This window comes from Desmodus rotundus, chromosome 4, assembly GCF_022682495.2.
Source record: "Desmodus rotundus isolate HL8 chromosome 4, HLdesRot8A.1, whole genome shotgun sequence".
Taxonomy (NCBI): Eukaryota; Metazoa; Chordata; class Mammalia; order Chiroptera; family Phyllostomidae; genus Desmodus; species Desmodus rotundus.
In genome coordinates this window covers 20498904-20514092 of record NC_071390.1, presented here as the reverse complement: position 1 = coordinate 20514092, position 15189 = coordinate 20498904, and the positions used below count along the sequence as shown (strand labels likewise).

At 56.6% G+C, this 15189-nt stretch overlaps 1 protein-coding gene across 1 annotated transcript; it reads left to right on the top strand.

Moving 5' to 3' along the window:
* The first annotated feature begins 33 nt into the window (after positions 1-33).
* TRIM8 (tripartite motif containing 8) lies at positions 34-13896 on the top strand. Its single transcript, XM_024555682.4, has 6 exons — positions 34-1639; positions 10283-10378; positions 10690-10923; positions 11687-11718; positions 11853-11968; positions 12322-13896. Exons 1-6 carry the CDS (start codon positions 1070-1072, stop codon positions 12927-12929), a joined length of 1656 nt encoding a protein of 551 aa, XP_024411450.1. The 5' UTR covers positions 34-1069; the 3' UTR covers positions 12930-13896.
* The last annotated feature ends 1293 nt before the right edge of the window (positions 13897-15189 follow it).

The following is a 15189-nucleotide window of genomic DNA, read 5'->3' as shown; positions in this document are numbered from 1 at the left end:
CGGGGTGGCGAAGGGGGAGGGCCGGGCCAGGGGGAGGGGAGGGACGCGAGCCGAGCCTCCCGTTCATTAGCAGTTGAGAAAAATTCCTTTCTAGTTTGATCAATCCCTGTTTTCCTCGGCAGAGCCGAGGCGCCCGCCCAGCGCGGAGACGGAGAGCGGGGTCCTTCCGCGGCGGGGGCGCCGGGCGCCGGGCCTCGGGGGAGCGCTGAAGTAGCGACGCGGAGGTCAGGCCGGAGCACCGCTGGGGCTTCTCCTCCCTCCCTTTCTGGTCGGGTTTTTTTTTTTTTTTTTTTTTTTCCACTTCTCTCCCTCCCCCTTCCGTTTCTATTTGTGAAGGGAGGAGGAAGGCAGAGGCGGGCTGGTGTCTCTGGCCGGGGACTGGAATTTCATCTGAATGACTGCCCCTGCGCGCACACAGCGCCCCGGAGTCGGCCCGCCTGCGCCCAGCAGCCCGCACCCGCAGACGGCCGGCAAGCCCGGGGGCGCCCACGCCACCGCCCGGGGACCGCCGGCTCGCCTCGCCCGCCCTGTCCGGATCTAGCGGCCACCGGCGCGGCAGCACTTGTTTCCCCGGCCCCCGGGCCCTGGACAAGGCGAGGGAGACGCGGTGCCGGCGAGCCGGGAGGGAGCCACCATTGCCGCCGCCGCCGCCGTCGCTAGAGGAAGTGTGCGGTTCTCGGGCTCTGTCCGCCGTGGGGCGTGCCCCAATGTCAGCCGCGGGGCCGAGCGCAGGCCGCGGGCTGTTTCTGCCCTAGCCGCGCAGGCGGGTAGGCGGCCTCTTATATGGAATTTGGACTCCGGCGCTCCCCTCCAGGGCTGGTGCCCCGGCTGCGGCCCTGGCGCAGTCCGCCACCTCCCGCTAGGCGCTCGGGAGGAGGAGGAGACGCAACCGGCTGCGCGCGCGGTGTGAGGACCGAGGCTCCCTCTGGGGGGCGGGCGCGCGGAAGGCGCTGCTGACTGAGCGACTGTCGGGGCCTCCTGGGGCCGGAGCTCGGGGCTCGGTGGGCCTAGAGCGGTACCAGCCGGACCCCCGGGTTTGGGGAGTTGGGAAGGCCTGCCCGCGGTCGCCATGGCAGATAATTGGAAGAACTGCTTCGAGGAGGAACTCATCTGTCCCATCTGCCTGCATGTCTTCGTGGAGCCTGTGCAATTGCCGTGCAAACACAACTTCTGCCGGGGATGCATCGGCGAGGCTTGGGCCAAGGACAGCGGCCTGGTGCGCTGTCCGGAGTGCAACCAGGCCTACAACCAAAAGCCTGGCCTGGAAAAGAATCTGAAGCTCACCAACATCGTGGAGAAGTTCAACGCCCTGCACGTGGAGAAGCCGCCCACGGCGTTGCACTGCGTGTTCTGCCGCCGCGGCCCTCCGCTACCCGCACAGAAGGTCTGCCTGCGCTGTGAGGCGCCCTGCTGCCAGTCCCACGTGCAGACGCACCTGCAGCAGCCCTCTACCGCCCGCGGGCACCTCCTGGTGGAGGCGGACGACGTGCGGGCCTGGAGCTGCCCGCAGCACAACGCCTACCGCCTCTACCACTGCGAGGCCGAGCAGGTGGCCGTGTGCCAGTACTGCTGCTACTACAGCGGTGCGCATCAGGGACACTCGGTGTGCGACGTGGAGATCCGGAGGAATGAGATCCGGGCAAGTACCCTAACACACACTCACACACTCCCTACCGTCCGGGGACCTCCCGTCTGCACAGGCTGACTCTGGTGACATCAGGCCGGAAGCCCCCTTCCAAACTCTAGTACTCTGAAAGTTTGGGCTCAAGGTTCTGGGAAGAAGGGCCCCCCTATGGCTACTTAATACGTTCCTGCACCTGTGCTCCTAGAGCCCATCTTGCGAGTTATTTATAGAACTGAGGTGTGGGGCTGTCAAGGGTAGAGTTTGGGTGTTGCTTTTCCGTTTTTCGCACAGCTCCCTCCCCCAGCCTTGTTTCTGTAGGCCCTAGGGAAGTCACCAAGGCGGTGACCCAGGTTTTGCTTCTCCAGCTGCTGTTTATGTAATGAGTGTCCTGGTGCCGCTGCTGTGGCTGACATGATCCATGATGTTGGCATACCAATGAGGAAGTAAACAAAAGCAGCCATGTTAGTTTCTAGCCCTACTGGAAACACATTGCGGGGTGGAAGGGAGCTTCCGGGGGCGAGAGCAGAACTCCGGGTATCTGTGTGGACAAGGCCTGGACAGTCAGCGATACCACGGGACAGTGTCTCGGCCATTTGGATTATTCCGGATAGCCCACTCTCCGTGTGTGAGAATCACCTCCCTCTGTGTGCCTGTCTGTGTTGCATGCGCCTGCATGAACAAACCTTAAAGTATGTGTCTTGTCTTCCTCATCCTGAGCCCTTTGCTCCCAGCTCAGCCCTCCATCACAGCCCTCCCACATTTGGGGAGGGGAAGTGGAAGACGGAAAAAGAATCCTGTGGGTTTAAGGTTGAGCCGCCTCACAATCTGGTTTCAGGCAGCTGGCTCCCCTGGGCTGCCGGCTGAGTGATTACGGAACCACATCCCCTCCCATTGTATACACCCTGCAGCAGCGGCCAATGTCAAAACCGCCTTCCCCCTCAGGCCTCTGGGCCTGGCTTTGGAGCCGGACTGAGGCAATACTTCCGTCCCCTTCCGTGGAGGGGGGCTCCTCCTAGGTCCCTCCCTGGTCCCCTGGCTTTTAGAGTTGAGTCATACCAGAAGGAAGGGGGTTGGCCTGAGACTGTCTGAGCCGTTTCTGGAGCCCCAGCTTGGGGCCTGGGGCGGAGGTTGGGCTCTGGGAGGACTGGGAGTGTTTCTGGGTGGGGGCCCCTGGAGGCTAGTCGAGGCCAGTGAGGAGCTTGGGTATGAGGAAGCAGCTAGCAAGGGCCAGTTGCAGATGAGGGCTATTTCCTTTGGAGGGACCAGTCTGAATGAGTCACTGTTTAGCAATTAAAAAACGTACACAGACAACTAACAAAAGGCAGGAGGGCTGCCACTGGCTGAAGGAAAAGACAACAAATAAAATTTGCTGTATAATTAGTTTCCAATTCAATGGGCTAGCTCTGGGTTTTTGTGCCAGGACAAGGCCTCTGGTTTCTTAAAGGAAGTGTTGGGGTGGGGGGTGGAGAGAGGAACCTTTTCCCCCTCCTTTCCCACTAGGGTTAGAAAAGGCAGAAGCCTAGGGAAAGCAAAGGAGCCAGAGGGCAGGCAGAGCCCAGACTTTCCCTAGCATTGGGAAGCTGCTGCTATTAATAAAGATGGAAGGGCTTGGGGGAGGAGGCTGGGAAAAGGCAGAGGCAGGAGAAAGGGGGCTGTCCAGTTCTCAGTCCTGGGATTGGCAGAGGAAAGAGAGGAGGGGAAGGGCTAAGACAGGACTGAAAGGAACAGAACGGGCGGGCGGCTGAGGGCATGTGTGCTCCCACCCAGTGTGGCTCTTAGCTGTGCCTGAGTGCTAGGGATGTCTGATTTGGGTGGGGGAGAAAGCTTAAGGGTACCTAACTCGTTAGTAGGAGGGGATCTTTCGGGGGGAGTGTGTGTGTGTGTGTTTACTAGAGTCTTTGAGACTGTCTGCCTTGCCCTCAAATGCACCTGTCTCCTGGCTGTGTAGTTGGGGTAGGGAGGGGTGGCACACGCACGCAGAGTGTACCCTGGGGTTCCCACCAGCAGGTCTCCGATCCGCAGCTCATGGGAGGAACTGGGTGGAAGCAGGCTCTGAACTTTGTCAGCAGCTGTGTGTGTGTGTGTTTGTGTCTTCATTCTTGTTCCTGGTGTGGGCAGGCTCAGAAGTAGTGGGTCGCATCAGGGCCAAATGTGCAATTCTGTTTGCTTAGCATCTGTGCCCCCTAGCCTGAGCTCACCCGGCCCCCCACTCCAGGCCCTCAGGATTCTCTCTGCTGCCCAGGATACTGGAGTTGGAAACCCTTCAATCACCCAGCACCACTCAGTATGAGTTGAACTTATTGAATGTGGGGGAAGGGGGCCCCACCCGGGTGGGGGAGGTGAGCTTTGGGGAACCTGAATGGAAGAACCCATTTCACTCTCCATCTTGTCTGGGCCCTCCAGGGGGCAGGACCTTTCCTTGGGCCTCTTTTCCCTTGGGAATCAGTCCCAAAGGATTTCTGCTGGTACTGTGGGTGAAGGCAACAGAATTCTCCTGGATATAGGAGCAGAAGCATGGAGGCCCGGCACATGCCTTGAAATGTAGCTCTGCTTCTTGTGCTTCCTCTTCTGTCCTCCCGGGAGAGGGGAGAGGGCAGCTGCTGAAATGCCCTACTGTCTAGAAGTAGAGAACCCCGATCAACCTCTCCCTGGTGGCCCCAACCCTGAGTGAATGGGCCAGTGGCCTGGAGCAGGGGCCCAAAAGGAAGGCAAGCAGGGCCCCACTGGGTGGTGGGGACGAGCAAGGGGTCCCAGAGTCAGGCCTGTGAAGTCTATAGTCCCACCCTGCCCTTGGGAAACCAGTGTGTAGGTCACATTGTCCTGAGGCCTGGATGGCCAGTGCGTGGGCCCCAGAGACCATTGTCTGGGCTGTGTCTAGACTAAATACATTCTCTCCTGGGGCTATGGAGGCTAAGAGCCTAAGATTAGAACATTTAGGTGGGCTCGGGCCTGGCAGCTCCAGGTGTTCAAATCCTCTTCCAGCCCCTGGGTTTAGGGGTTCATCTGAGCAATGGGACTTCTGTGAGCTGGGAGCACCCCTTTCAAGACCCCCTGCAACCTGGAAAGATGACTCAAGATAAGGCCAAACTTTGTGTGTGAGGGGCTGGCAGGGTGTGTGTGTGTGTTTTCAGGCCATAGTTGGTGCTTCCTGTCATTTGTAGGACCCTGGATCAAGGCTGGAATGGTCTTTGCATTCTTGGAGGTTCAGAGTTCAGATGTTCTTTGCGGAGATCCCACTGCTTGGGCCGGTTTGTGATTCGAAGCTGCTGGGGTGACATTACCCTCTGCTCACGTTGCCCTTGGCCAGAGGGGTCGCATGGGACCCCGGAGGGGATCCCGGTCTCCACTCCATGTGTCTGTTTCACGTGCGCTGTAGGAGTGAGGGTTGCCCACGGCTACTTCGTCCCCCACATACTCCAGAGGCGGGGTGAGAGCTGGGGCAGGGAAGCTGTGTTTTTGAGATGTGAGCGTCACGTAGGTGCCGCTTCCTTGACCATCCTGAGCCTGCACAGAAGGCGATCGGTTTGGCCTGCCTCCATGGGCCCAGGCAGAGGCCCACCCCCAGCTCCACCCCAGCATACTGCTGACGCAGCTGGGCGCCCTCGTGCACGAATATTGATCCCCTGCCTCCTGCAGCCCTGGGGAGCGGTATTCATGTCAGTCTGCAGGTGCGTGTGTAGTCGGCCTGTCTGGTTGTGTCTCACATGTGGTGAATTTTTTGTATCTCACGTGTGTATCCAAGAAGGTACAATGTGAGTGACTGATTGAATTATGTGGTTGTCTATGTATTTGTGGTGTAGGGTCAGAAAGGTCGCAAGTGTGTGTTTGTGAGAGAGCAAGCACGCTGCACACCTGTGAGGCGAAGTTGAGCGTGCGTGCCTGTCAGCGTGACGGTGCCGGCGGGACCGCCTGCTCAGCCTGTGGCTGGTGCTTGCAACTCTTGGGTGACTTTTCTCACCTGGTGGTGTGGGAATTAGGAAGGGAAGGGGAAGATGGGATTCACCTTAGGGTGAGCTCGTTGCCTGTGGCAGTATTGGAGGTAGCCACCTGGGTGGATCCCACAGTGCTGTATTGGGGCAGTCTGGGTGGGCACAGGGAGAAGGTGAGCCCGGCTTGGGCCCCGACCCTGGGCTGAGCAGACAGGCCTGGTTGGCCTCATCTCTGGCTCTGGGAAAGCCTGCCTTCCCGGCTGGCCTGGCATTCAAACCCAGACAAAGGGGGGCTTTCTCTCTCGCCTCTTTGTTCTGCTGCCCCAGAGCGCTGCTCTCTGCATGGCAAAAGCTAATTTGACTCTGCAGCTGGGAAACCCTCTCTAGGGTCCGCCAGGGCTCGCCTCCCAGGTGCTGCCTCTCTCCTTGCCCTGGCACCTACCCTGGCACCTCTTCTCCCTAGGTCTATGGCTGACCCAACCTGGGGGTTCACCAGGTAGCCCAAGGCAGAAGCTGAGGCACAGAAAGGGGCATCCAGGGCAGGCAGTGCTGCCCTGGGACAAGGGAGAGTGCTGTGGCCCAGGGAGTGAGAAGCTCCATTTCTGGGAGGAGGTCTTGAGTGGGAGAGTGGGGGGTGGGTTTGGTAGCTGGGGAAGAGGTTAGGGTAGGGTAGCTCTGGAGCAGGGGTTGTAGCCAGAGCTGGAACTGGCTTGAGAGTCATCTGGGCAGGGGTCTAGGCGCTGAACTCCCTCTTTCTGCCCCCCCACCCTCCCACCACAGCCTTTAGGACCCAGCCCTGGCCTTGTCTGAAAACCTCAGGCCTGCCTCTGGCCCAGCTCCTGGGGCCCTGTTCCCTCCTGACCTTGTTTCTCTACAAGGTTGACTTGTGGGTTTTATTATTATTTATTAACTTTTATACAGCCTAGAGTCCCCATGGCCCCACCCGTCTGCCCAGTCCAGTCTGGCACCAAAAATGCCAGCTGGGCCTGGCCAGTCAGGCTCTAGAGGGAAAGGAGGCTTTCCCAGGGCAGGAATGTAAGGGGCCTACGACTGATTGCCCCTCTCCAGGTTGGAGGGGCATCAGAGGGAGCAGCTCAAGGCAGAGTCTAGAACATTGGGTGACAGGAATGAGGAGCAGGATGTTCTGGGGCCTTGGAGAAATGGCAGTGGAGTGCCCTCAAGCTTTCTTGATGCTTTTGCCCTCACAGACCCAGGAGCACACCTAAGGGACAGGGACAGGTGTGAGCAGGTCCTATCTGGCCCAGGGCTGTCCAGCGGGACCTGCTGGAGGCCTGGTCCCTCAAGGGCATCTAGTCCTGACCAAGGGTCCCCGCTTTGCTCTGCTCCCCCTGCTCCTGCACACTGAGATGTGTCACAGTCCAGGTGACTTACTGTGGGCTGGGAGCAGTTTATAAAGTTCCCCTCTGCCCCCTGGCAATGAGAGCCCTTGCTCTGGCTCAAGGGGGGAAATCTGGTCCTGTCTCAGCTGTGGGTTTTTCCCAGGTGAGAAACGGGGCCTCAGCTCTCAGCAACTCCCTTGGGTTTGGGATGTGGAGAGGGGTCCAGCCCTTGCTTCCTCTGCTCCCTATCTTCCAGCTTCTCAGCAACCTGATGCAGTCATTTGGGGTGACTGAGGTGAGGGGTAATGAAGGGGCAGCAAGGGGATATTTTCCTCTGTCCCCCCAATTTCCTAGTGCCTGAGGAGGGAGTGGTACTCCCAACCCCCAGCTTCCCCCAGGTGTTGTCTGTGGCAGGATTAAGATCACCTGGCCCCAGGGAGGGTAATACCTGCAAGGGTGAGCTGACCAGCGTGGGCCCCCTCTCCTGCCCCTATGGCAGAAACAGGAGCCCAAGGGCCTCTGAGCTGGGGGAGGGTAACTGGAAAACCCAGCCACACTGGGCCCCTACCTCAGAGGGCTCTGGGGAGCCAGGAACCAGGACCTGGGACTGCTGGAGCTAAGGCAAGATGCTGCAGGGTCCCAGGGCAGAAGTGCTGCCGGGAAAGGCTCTGAGAAAGGCCTAGAAGAGGGAAGGGGCTGAGCCACCCCCACCCCCAACCCAGGACTGGACAGGAGGTGCTTCCCTTGGCTCTGCCCTGAGGGGTCAGCCATGGACCCCTGAAAGGGTTTCAGGGTGTGGGGCAGGGGCCCCCCCACTGGTCTGGAGGGTTGGAATAGAGCAGCTCTGTTCCTATCCCCTGAGGGAAATGGCTGGGAACCCACCTGGGCCACTCTTTCCTGGGTCTCCACCCCAGGTGCACCCCTCATCGGATATTGGTGGTTTTGAGCAGGGCGTCCGATACACAGATTTGGTGGGGTACGTGGGACCTCAGCTTTCAGATATTCAGGGCATTGGAAAGGCAAGAGTGGCCTGGAGCCTGAGATGCATTGTGGGGTGGAGGGCTGTCCTCCTAAATGTGGGTATAAGGTAGCCAGTAGGCAAAAATCTGAGGGCCAGCTGTTAGAGGGCAGGTAAAAAGGCATCACGTTCCTGAAAGGGTGTCCTGGCCACCTTGCCTTCCTGCCAGGCCTCCCTAAATTGACTGGGGCCTTCCCGAGGTCCAGCCTTCACCCCGCAGGGGATTGGGAGTGGGTACCTGTGCATTGTGTATGACAGTGTGCGTGAGGTATTTGCTAGGCAGTGTGTGCTTGTGTGTGTGCAGTTGTATGTGTGTGTCTGGGCAACACTGAGGTGCTGCCTGCCCTCTTCACACAACCCCAGGTGGTTTCGCAGGCCAGGAGGATCCCTGATGACCTACCTCTATTCCTGCCTCCCACCCAGCAGCGTTTCTGAACAGGTGCTGACCCTCAGGTTCCAACAGATCCCTGTGCCTGTTGGGCTGGGGTGGGAGCTGCTGTAAGTGTCAGGTGCTGGGGCGGGGCGGGGTCTCCTGGGGCTGGTTCTTTGTGGTCCTGCCCCGGGTCACTGAAACGTCATGTGGTTGGGGGAGGCTGCCCAGGCTTCCCCAGCTTAGCTGGGAGCCTCACCCCACCTCCTCTGCTCCTCAGGGTCCTGGCTTTTGGTTTAGCCACCAACACAAAAGGGGGCCACTGAACTCTTCACTGGCCTTCCTCACATGTGAAAGGGGGTGGGGGGGTAGTAAGAAAGGGGTTGGTGACAGCTTGGGAAGCCAGCTGTGTGGGAGTGGGAGGGGGAGTCATGGGGTCAAACCTGAGGGTCACTCTGAGGCCCACACAGAGGAAGAAAAGGAGTCATTCCTTGTTGAGTGGACACTCACTGTGAGCTAGGCTCTGTGCAATTTGCTTTGCAAACCTTATTTTAAGTGTAATACCCATGGGTTTTTCAAGTTAACATGTTATGTATATATAGGGCAGTTGTCTGGCCCAGTGTGCTATAGAAAGAGAGGAAGGGAAAGAGAGAGAGAAACATCAATTTGTTGTTCCACTTATTTATGCACTCTTTGGTTGATTTTTTTTATATGCGCCCTCACTGGGAATCGAACCTGCAACCTTGATGTATCAGGACAACACTCTAACCAACTGAGCTACCTGGCCAGGGCACAAAGCCCTATTTTCAAGAGGCCTTGAGTTTTGTGGGGCAATCAAACCATGGTTTGTGAGCTAAAATACAGAATAGTGTATTCCGTAGATCTTTCTGGGATAATGGCATGTTAGTCACGTGTGACTAGTGGCTGCCGTTCTGGACAGCCCAGCTATAGAGAGGGCAGGATGCGACAGCCCCACTGCACGGCCTGCACAGACTCTGAGTGGGGCCATGAAAAGTCTCCTAGAGGAGTGGGGCCTTAAGTTGAGCCTTGAAAGATAGACAAGGAGAGGGAAGAGGCCCTGTGGACCGCAGAAAACCCTCAGCAGGGAGTAGGGAGTGCAACTATGCACAGAATGTTGGGGACAGGACACTACCAGGTTTTAAAAGAGCCTCCGTTACCGTGCTAAAATGTTTGGAAGGAGGGAGTCAGTGAGGGTTCTTGAGCAGGGGCAAGACCCTGTTTGAAGGGGTGTGTCTGCTGAGGGGGAGTGACGGAATGGAGGGAGCAGCTGGGAGGGGCAGGGCTGGGATGAGCAGCTTGGTCCAGCACCTTCCAGGAGACTGGCCTCAGGTTTTAGGACAGCCAGTATCTCCTTTCCACCGGGCTCCAACTCAGGGGCTGAGGGAGCTAGCAAGGACTTCTGAGGCCCAGCTCTCGGCATCAAGAACAAGGGTGATGGACCCTGCATCTTAGGGCACTCATCTCTAAGACAGGGCTCCCCAGAGAGAGGCATGACCTGGGTAAGAACAGAGCCTACCGCCAGATCACCGAGGAGTGCATCCCAGTTCTCCCACTTACTAGCTGTGTACTTTGGATGAATTACTTAACCTCTATGGTTTCCTCTTCCCTAATGAGGATAATAGTACTTATCTCATAGCATTACTGGGATGATTAGATTCATCTGAGGTGGGGGTTGGGGGTGCTTAGAACAGGCTGGCCTGACCCTGTCCTCAGAAAGCTCCTGGTTTAGATGTGTGTGAGAAGCTATTCCAGGCTTTCAGTTCCTGAGAACAGGCTGGCCTGACAGCTGTTACCAACCAGGCCTCTGGGATTGCATGAGAGCCAGCAGAGGTTGGATAGCAGAAATTTTAGGCCACCTGGGTCAAAAGATCTATAGGATGGGTCTGTTCTGTAGAGGGAAGGTTGGTACTCACCCACCCTTAGTGAGGGAGGGGTAGAGCCACAGCCCTCCTGATGCCCCTGTCTCTGTTGTCCCTGCAGAAGATGCTGATGAAACAGCAGGACCGGCTGGAGGAGCGAGAGCAGGACATTGAGGACCAGCTGTACAAACTCGAGTCAGACAAGCGCCTGGTAGAGGTAGCTAAGCCCAAGTTCATGGTATGGGGTGCGGGCGGCTTGGGTGCGGGACCTGGGGCTAGTTCCTTACTTGGGCTAGCATCTGTGCCAGAACCCCTCAGTCAGTCACTCAGTGAACTGTTAGTGGACAAGCCCTACTGATACCAGGGATACCTGGCACAGAGTCCTATGCTACCAGCAGGTCACACCTTGCCCTTGGGAACCCTGGGAAGCCTGGGGGTTTGGGGTCCCAGACTCTACCACCCAGAGTGTGAGACAGGCAGAAGTGGCAGCCAGAGGTCCTGACAACCACCCTTGCCCCGTGCCTGCAGGAGAAGGTGAGCCAGCTGAAGGAAGAAGTGCGGCTGCAGTATGAGAAGCTACACCAGCTGCTGGATGAGGACCTGGGGCAGACGGTGGAGGTTCTGGACAAGGCCCAGGCCAAGTTCTGCAGTGAGAACGCAGCGCAGGCGCTGCACCTCGGGGAGCGCATGCAGGAGGCCAAGAAGCTGCTGGGCTCCCTGCAGCTGCTCTTCGACAAGACAGAGGACGTCAGCTTCATGAAGGTAGGCTGGGCCCCGGCGGCATTCCTAAATTGGAGCCTGCAGTTCTCTACTCCCCAGCTGGTTTTCCTGACCAGTGCGCCCACAGGGCTTTGGAGCAACCCTGTTCTTTTCTAACTTGGAGACCTTGGGCAAGTTATCTATGTTCCCTGTGCCTCAGTTCCCTCACATCTAAAATGGGGTTTATAATACACATCTACTTATTCTCTATCCAAATTTTAAAAATGTCTGCACGCAAAGAAAAAAAGTCTGGCAACTCATTCAACAGCAAAAATTGACTTGGTGTTGGCAATTTATGGTCTTTATTTATCTTGCTTGGTACAAATATTCAAACATTTTGCTACAGAAACATTGTGTATTGGATTATGGTGCCGACTGGGAGTGATATGTAATACATGCTACAGGCACCATATTTCCCTTCTGAAATCCAGATAATTCCACATTCTGAAACACAGCTGGCCCCAAAGATTTTGAATAGAGGATTGAGTGCCTGCAGAACCTTCTTTCTAGGTTAGTTGTGTGGAGAAAATGATGGATGTATAAAAAGCACTTGCAGTATTCTGTCACATAGTAAGTGCTCAATAAACGTCAGCTATTCTTCTAAAAATGAAGACACCTCCACCAAAACCTCCCCCACCCGCCCTGGCCACACTACAGCCAGAATCAGAAGGTCAGCCCTGCCTGGGGAGAGGGAAGCGGGGCAGCTTTTGTCTTCCCTTCTCCTGTGCTGCCTCTTCCACTGATTAAACCTTCTCTCTCTCCCTAGAATACCAAGTCTGTGAAAATCCTAATGGACAGGTGAGCAGATGGTCACTGGCCCTCAGGGGAACACATCCTAGGGAGGGCAGGGAGGGCCAGGCCCACAGGGGGGTGGTAGGGCGGGCTCACCGGTGATACCTCCTCACAGCAGATGCCCCGTCCACTGCCCCCAGGACCCAGACCTGCACAGGCAGCAGCCTTTCTCCCCCTAAGATCGGCCACCTGAACTCCAAGCTCTTCCTGAATGAGGTGGCCAAGAAGGAGAAGCAGCTTCGGAAGATGCTAGAAGGTGAGGGTGGGGCCCTCAGTGGAAGGGGGAGAGCCCTTTGGGCAGGGGTATAACCAGAGTCTTCCCCGTGAGAGGCAGCGTGGCCTAGTCAGGTAGACTTTTCTTCATGTCCTCCCTTGGCTACTTCCAGCTGTGGGACTTTGGGCAAGCCTGTTCCTCCCTGAGCCTCAGTTCCTTTAGCTGTAAGACAGGAATAATAATAGTAACTACCGCTAGTGGAACAGTGACAGCAACCAAAATGCTGCGTGACGCAGTGCGCGTGGTCTTGTAGATGAGAAAGGTCCCTGGGGGAGAGGAGGCCTGGGTTGTTTCGGATGTGAATTTCAATGGCTTTTGTCCCAAACTCTCCACAGGCCCCTTCAGCACACCGGTGCCCTTCCTGCAAAGCGTCCCCCTGTACCCTTGTGGCGTGAGCAGCTCTGGGGCGGAGAAGCGCAAGCACTCAATGGCCTTCCCTGAGGCCAGTTTCCTAGAGACGTCGTCGGGCCCTGTGGGCAGCCAGTATGGGGCAGCGGGCACAGCCAGCAGCGAGGGCCAGTCAGGGCAGCCCCTGGGGCCCTGCAGCTCCACGCAGCACTTGGTGGCCCTGCCCGCTGGTGCCCAGCCAGTGCACTCAAGCCCTGTGTTTCCCCCATCACAGTATCCCAATGGCTCCGCTGCCCAGCAGCCCATGCTCCCCCAGTATGGTGGCCGCAAGATTCTCGTCTGTTCTGTGGACAACTGTTACTGTTCTTCCGTGGCCAACCATGGCGGCCACCAGCCCTACCCCCGCTCCGGCCATTTCCCCTGGACAGTGCCCTCGCAGGAGTACTCACACCCGCTCCCACCCGCACCCTCCGTCCCCCAGTCCCTTCCTGGCCTGGCGGTCAGAGACTGGCTCGACGCCTCCCAGCAGCCTGGCCACCAGGATTTCTACAGGGTGTATGGGCAGCCGTCCACCAAACACTACGTGACGAGCTAACGCCACGCAGGCGGTGGGGCGCTGGGGAATCTTCCCCCCCAGCCCCCAGTGGCTCGGGAATTATGCATCCAGAGACCTGCCCTTCTACCTTCCTGTCCACCCTCCCTTCCTCCTTCATTCCCCCAAGTCTTGTCCTTTTGGATTTTGTTTTGTTTGGGCTTTGTTTTTGATTTTTTTTTTTTTTTTTTTAATTATGAATCTCCTGGACGCGGAGGTGACATGGGAGCTGGCCTGGGCTGGGGCCGCAGGTGGCCCTGGAGTTGGGAAAGCGCGTACCTCAAGGCGCTGAGCTCTCTCTCTGTCTCTCCTTTTTCCTTCCACTTCTTCTTCCCACCTCTAAGGCTAGGAGGAGCCACAGGTTCCCTACAGCCTTGGGGTGTGGGGGCACACCCTCCTCACCCAGCCCTAGAAGGAAGGGCCAGTGCCCACTGGCCTGCCTCTGCTCCTGTTTTTCTTTGGGCAGTGTGATCACTGACTGAGTAAGGAATGACCTGTAGATTGTGGGGCTTTTGTTTTTTAATTTTTTTTTTAAAACAAAGAATGATTTCTCCTGCTTCCTTCTTCTCACCATCCTCCCAGACGGAGTTCAAAGGCCACTTCTCACGCAGCTTTTGGCGCCTTCAGCCTCAGAGTGGAATCTTACAGGCAGGAACCCCGTGTCCAGGAAAGGGAAAAAGGAACTTTGCCAACGATAGTGACCACAGCAAAAGCAAATAATATTAATAATAATAAAGAAATAAAAGAAATAATTACATAAAAAATAGCACAGCCCTTGTTGAGGTCAGTAGGGGAGGAGGGGCTGCCCCAAGTTGGGTCCTTGCCTGGATTTTGACACAGCAACTTCCTGTAGTGAGCACTTTGTATGAATTGTGGACTTCTGTTCTCAAGGCGCAGGTATTTATTCTGTAATCTGTCTAGAGCACACACGGAAATCCGACCTTCTAATAAACATAATGGCGCAGTCCCACTCCCTGCCTCGCCTCTTACCCCCAACTCCCTTAGCCGGGGGCTCTTGAGGCATTCATGTGGGGAGGGGCCCTCCAGGAATGGAGGCCCCTGGCCGCCTTGCCTGATTCTCTCCTGGGTCTAGCCTGTTCTGAACCTGTAAATGTCAACCTATAAGGCATTAACTATATCTACTCTTGGCCTTGGGTCCATTTGGGAAATATTTGCCGAGGTCTCCCAGGCCTAGCCCTGTGCTTCGTGGGTCCTGGCATCTCTGAGGTTCTGTTAACATGCTCTTAGGTAGGTCTAACAAAGGAAGAAATATAAGTCGAAGAGTACTTCCTTTAGTCCACAAGTATTTATTGAGCACGTGCACTGTGTAAAAGTAAAGCAAGACCCTGCCCTGTCTTGGAATTTGGTCTAACTGGGCCTTGCCCCCCCATTGGGAGGGTGGGGTCACAGCTCCATGCTTCCTTTGGTGACTTGGGCTCTGGCCCCTTAGCATGGGAGATCAGGCAGGGAAATCTTTGGCTCTGGGAGGCATGGAAACAGGGTTGCAAAGTGAAAGTACATCCTACCTTTATCCCCTTTGGCAGAGCTCAGAGTCTAGCATGTCTTGGGAATTTACTAATCCAAAGGGCCAATTCCTGGAGCCTCACTTTGTGGGAATCACTGAGAGCCCAGGAATTTGCACTTTTAACTCTCCAGTGATTCTGACATCCTGGGGTTTCAGAAGTCAGCCATGAGGGTCTGTCCAGGGTCCTGCTTATCACGGAGACCCCCAAGACGGAAGGTGGAGATGGGACACACCAGAAGCCCTTCTCCTTTGCAGGGGAGCTGACCTCTTTAAAAACATCTCTTGGTTTGTTGCTTAACTACATAGATCTGCTTATGTTGTATATAGCCAGTACCTTTCCATATAGTAGCTTCTGGAGCAGAATCAGGGCCTGAGAGACCCACCTCAGGAAGCCTAGAGCAAGTCATAAGTACAGTGCCAGCGGTCCAAGTCTCACCGACCCCTAGTCACCCCTCTTAGACAAATAAGGACCCAAATTGGAGAACTTGGGCTGGCCAAACCAGAGTTTTGATTCTGCTAAGTACTTCTGTCCTCCTGTCCTGTGGGATTAGAAAAAGATGGGTGGGTGGACCCTTGTTCCATGGCTCCTCCTTTCCTAATTCGGCAGAGAGTCAGACCCAGGAACAGAATGACAACAGCTGGCCTGTCCCCTTCTCTTCCCCTGCACTTGTTCAGGGTTGAAGAGAGGGGCAGATGGCTGGGGCACAGTACCCCTCCAAACCAGGGTGGAAGGGTTCC

Bases quoted from the DNA above. Each gene is read 5' to 3' on its own strand.
- TRIM8 (XM_024555682.4), top strand. From the start codon at position 1,070: ATGGCAGATAATTGGAAGAACTGCTTCGAGGAGGAACTCATCTGTCCC. The intron at 1,640-10,282 runs GCAAGTACCCTA...TTGTCCCTGCAG, and splicing joins TCCGGAGGAATGAGATCCGG to AAGATGCTGATGAAACAGCA. The intron at 11,719-11,852 runs GTGAGCAGATGG...CACTGCCCCCAG, and splicing joins GTGAAAATCCTAATGGACAG to GACCCAGACCTGCACAGGCA.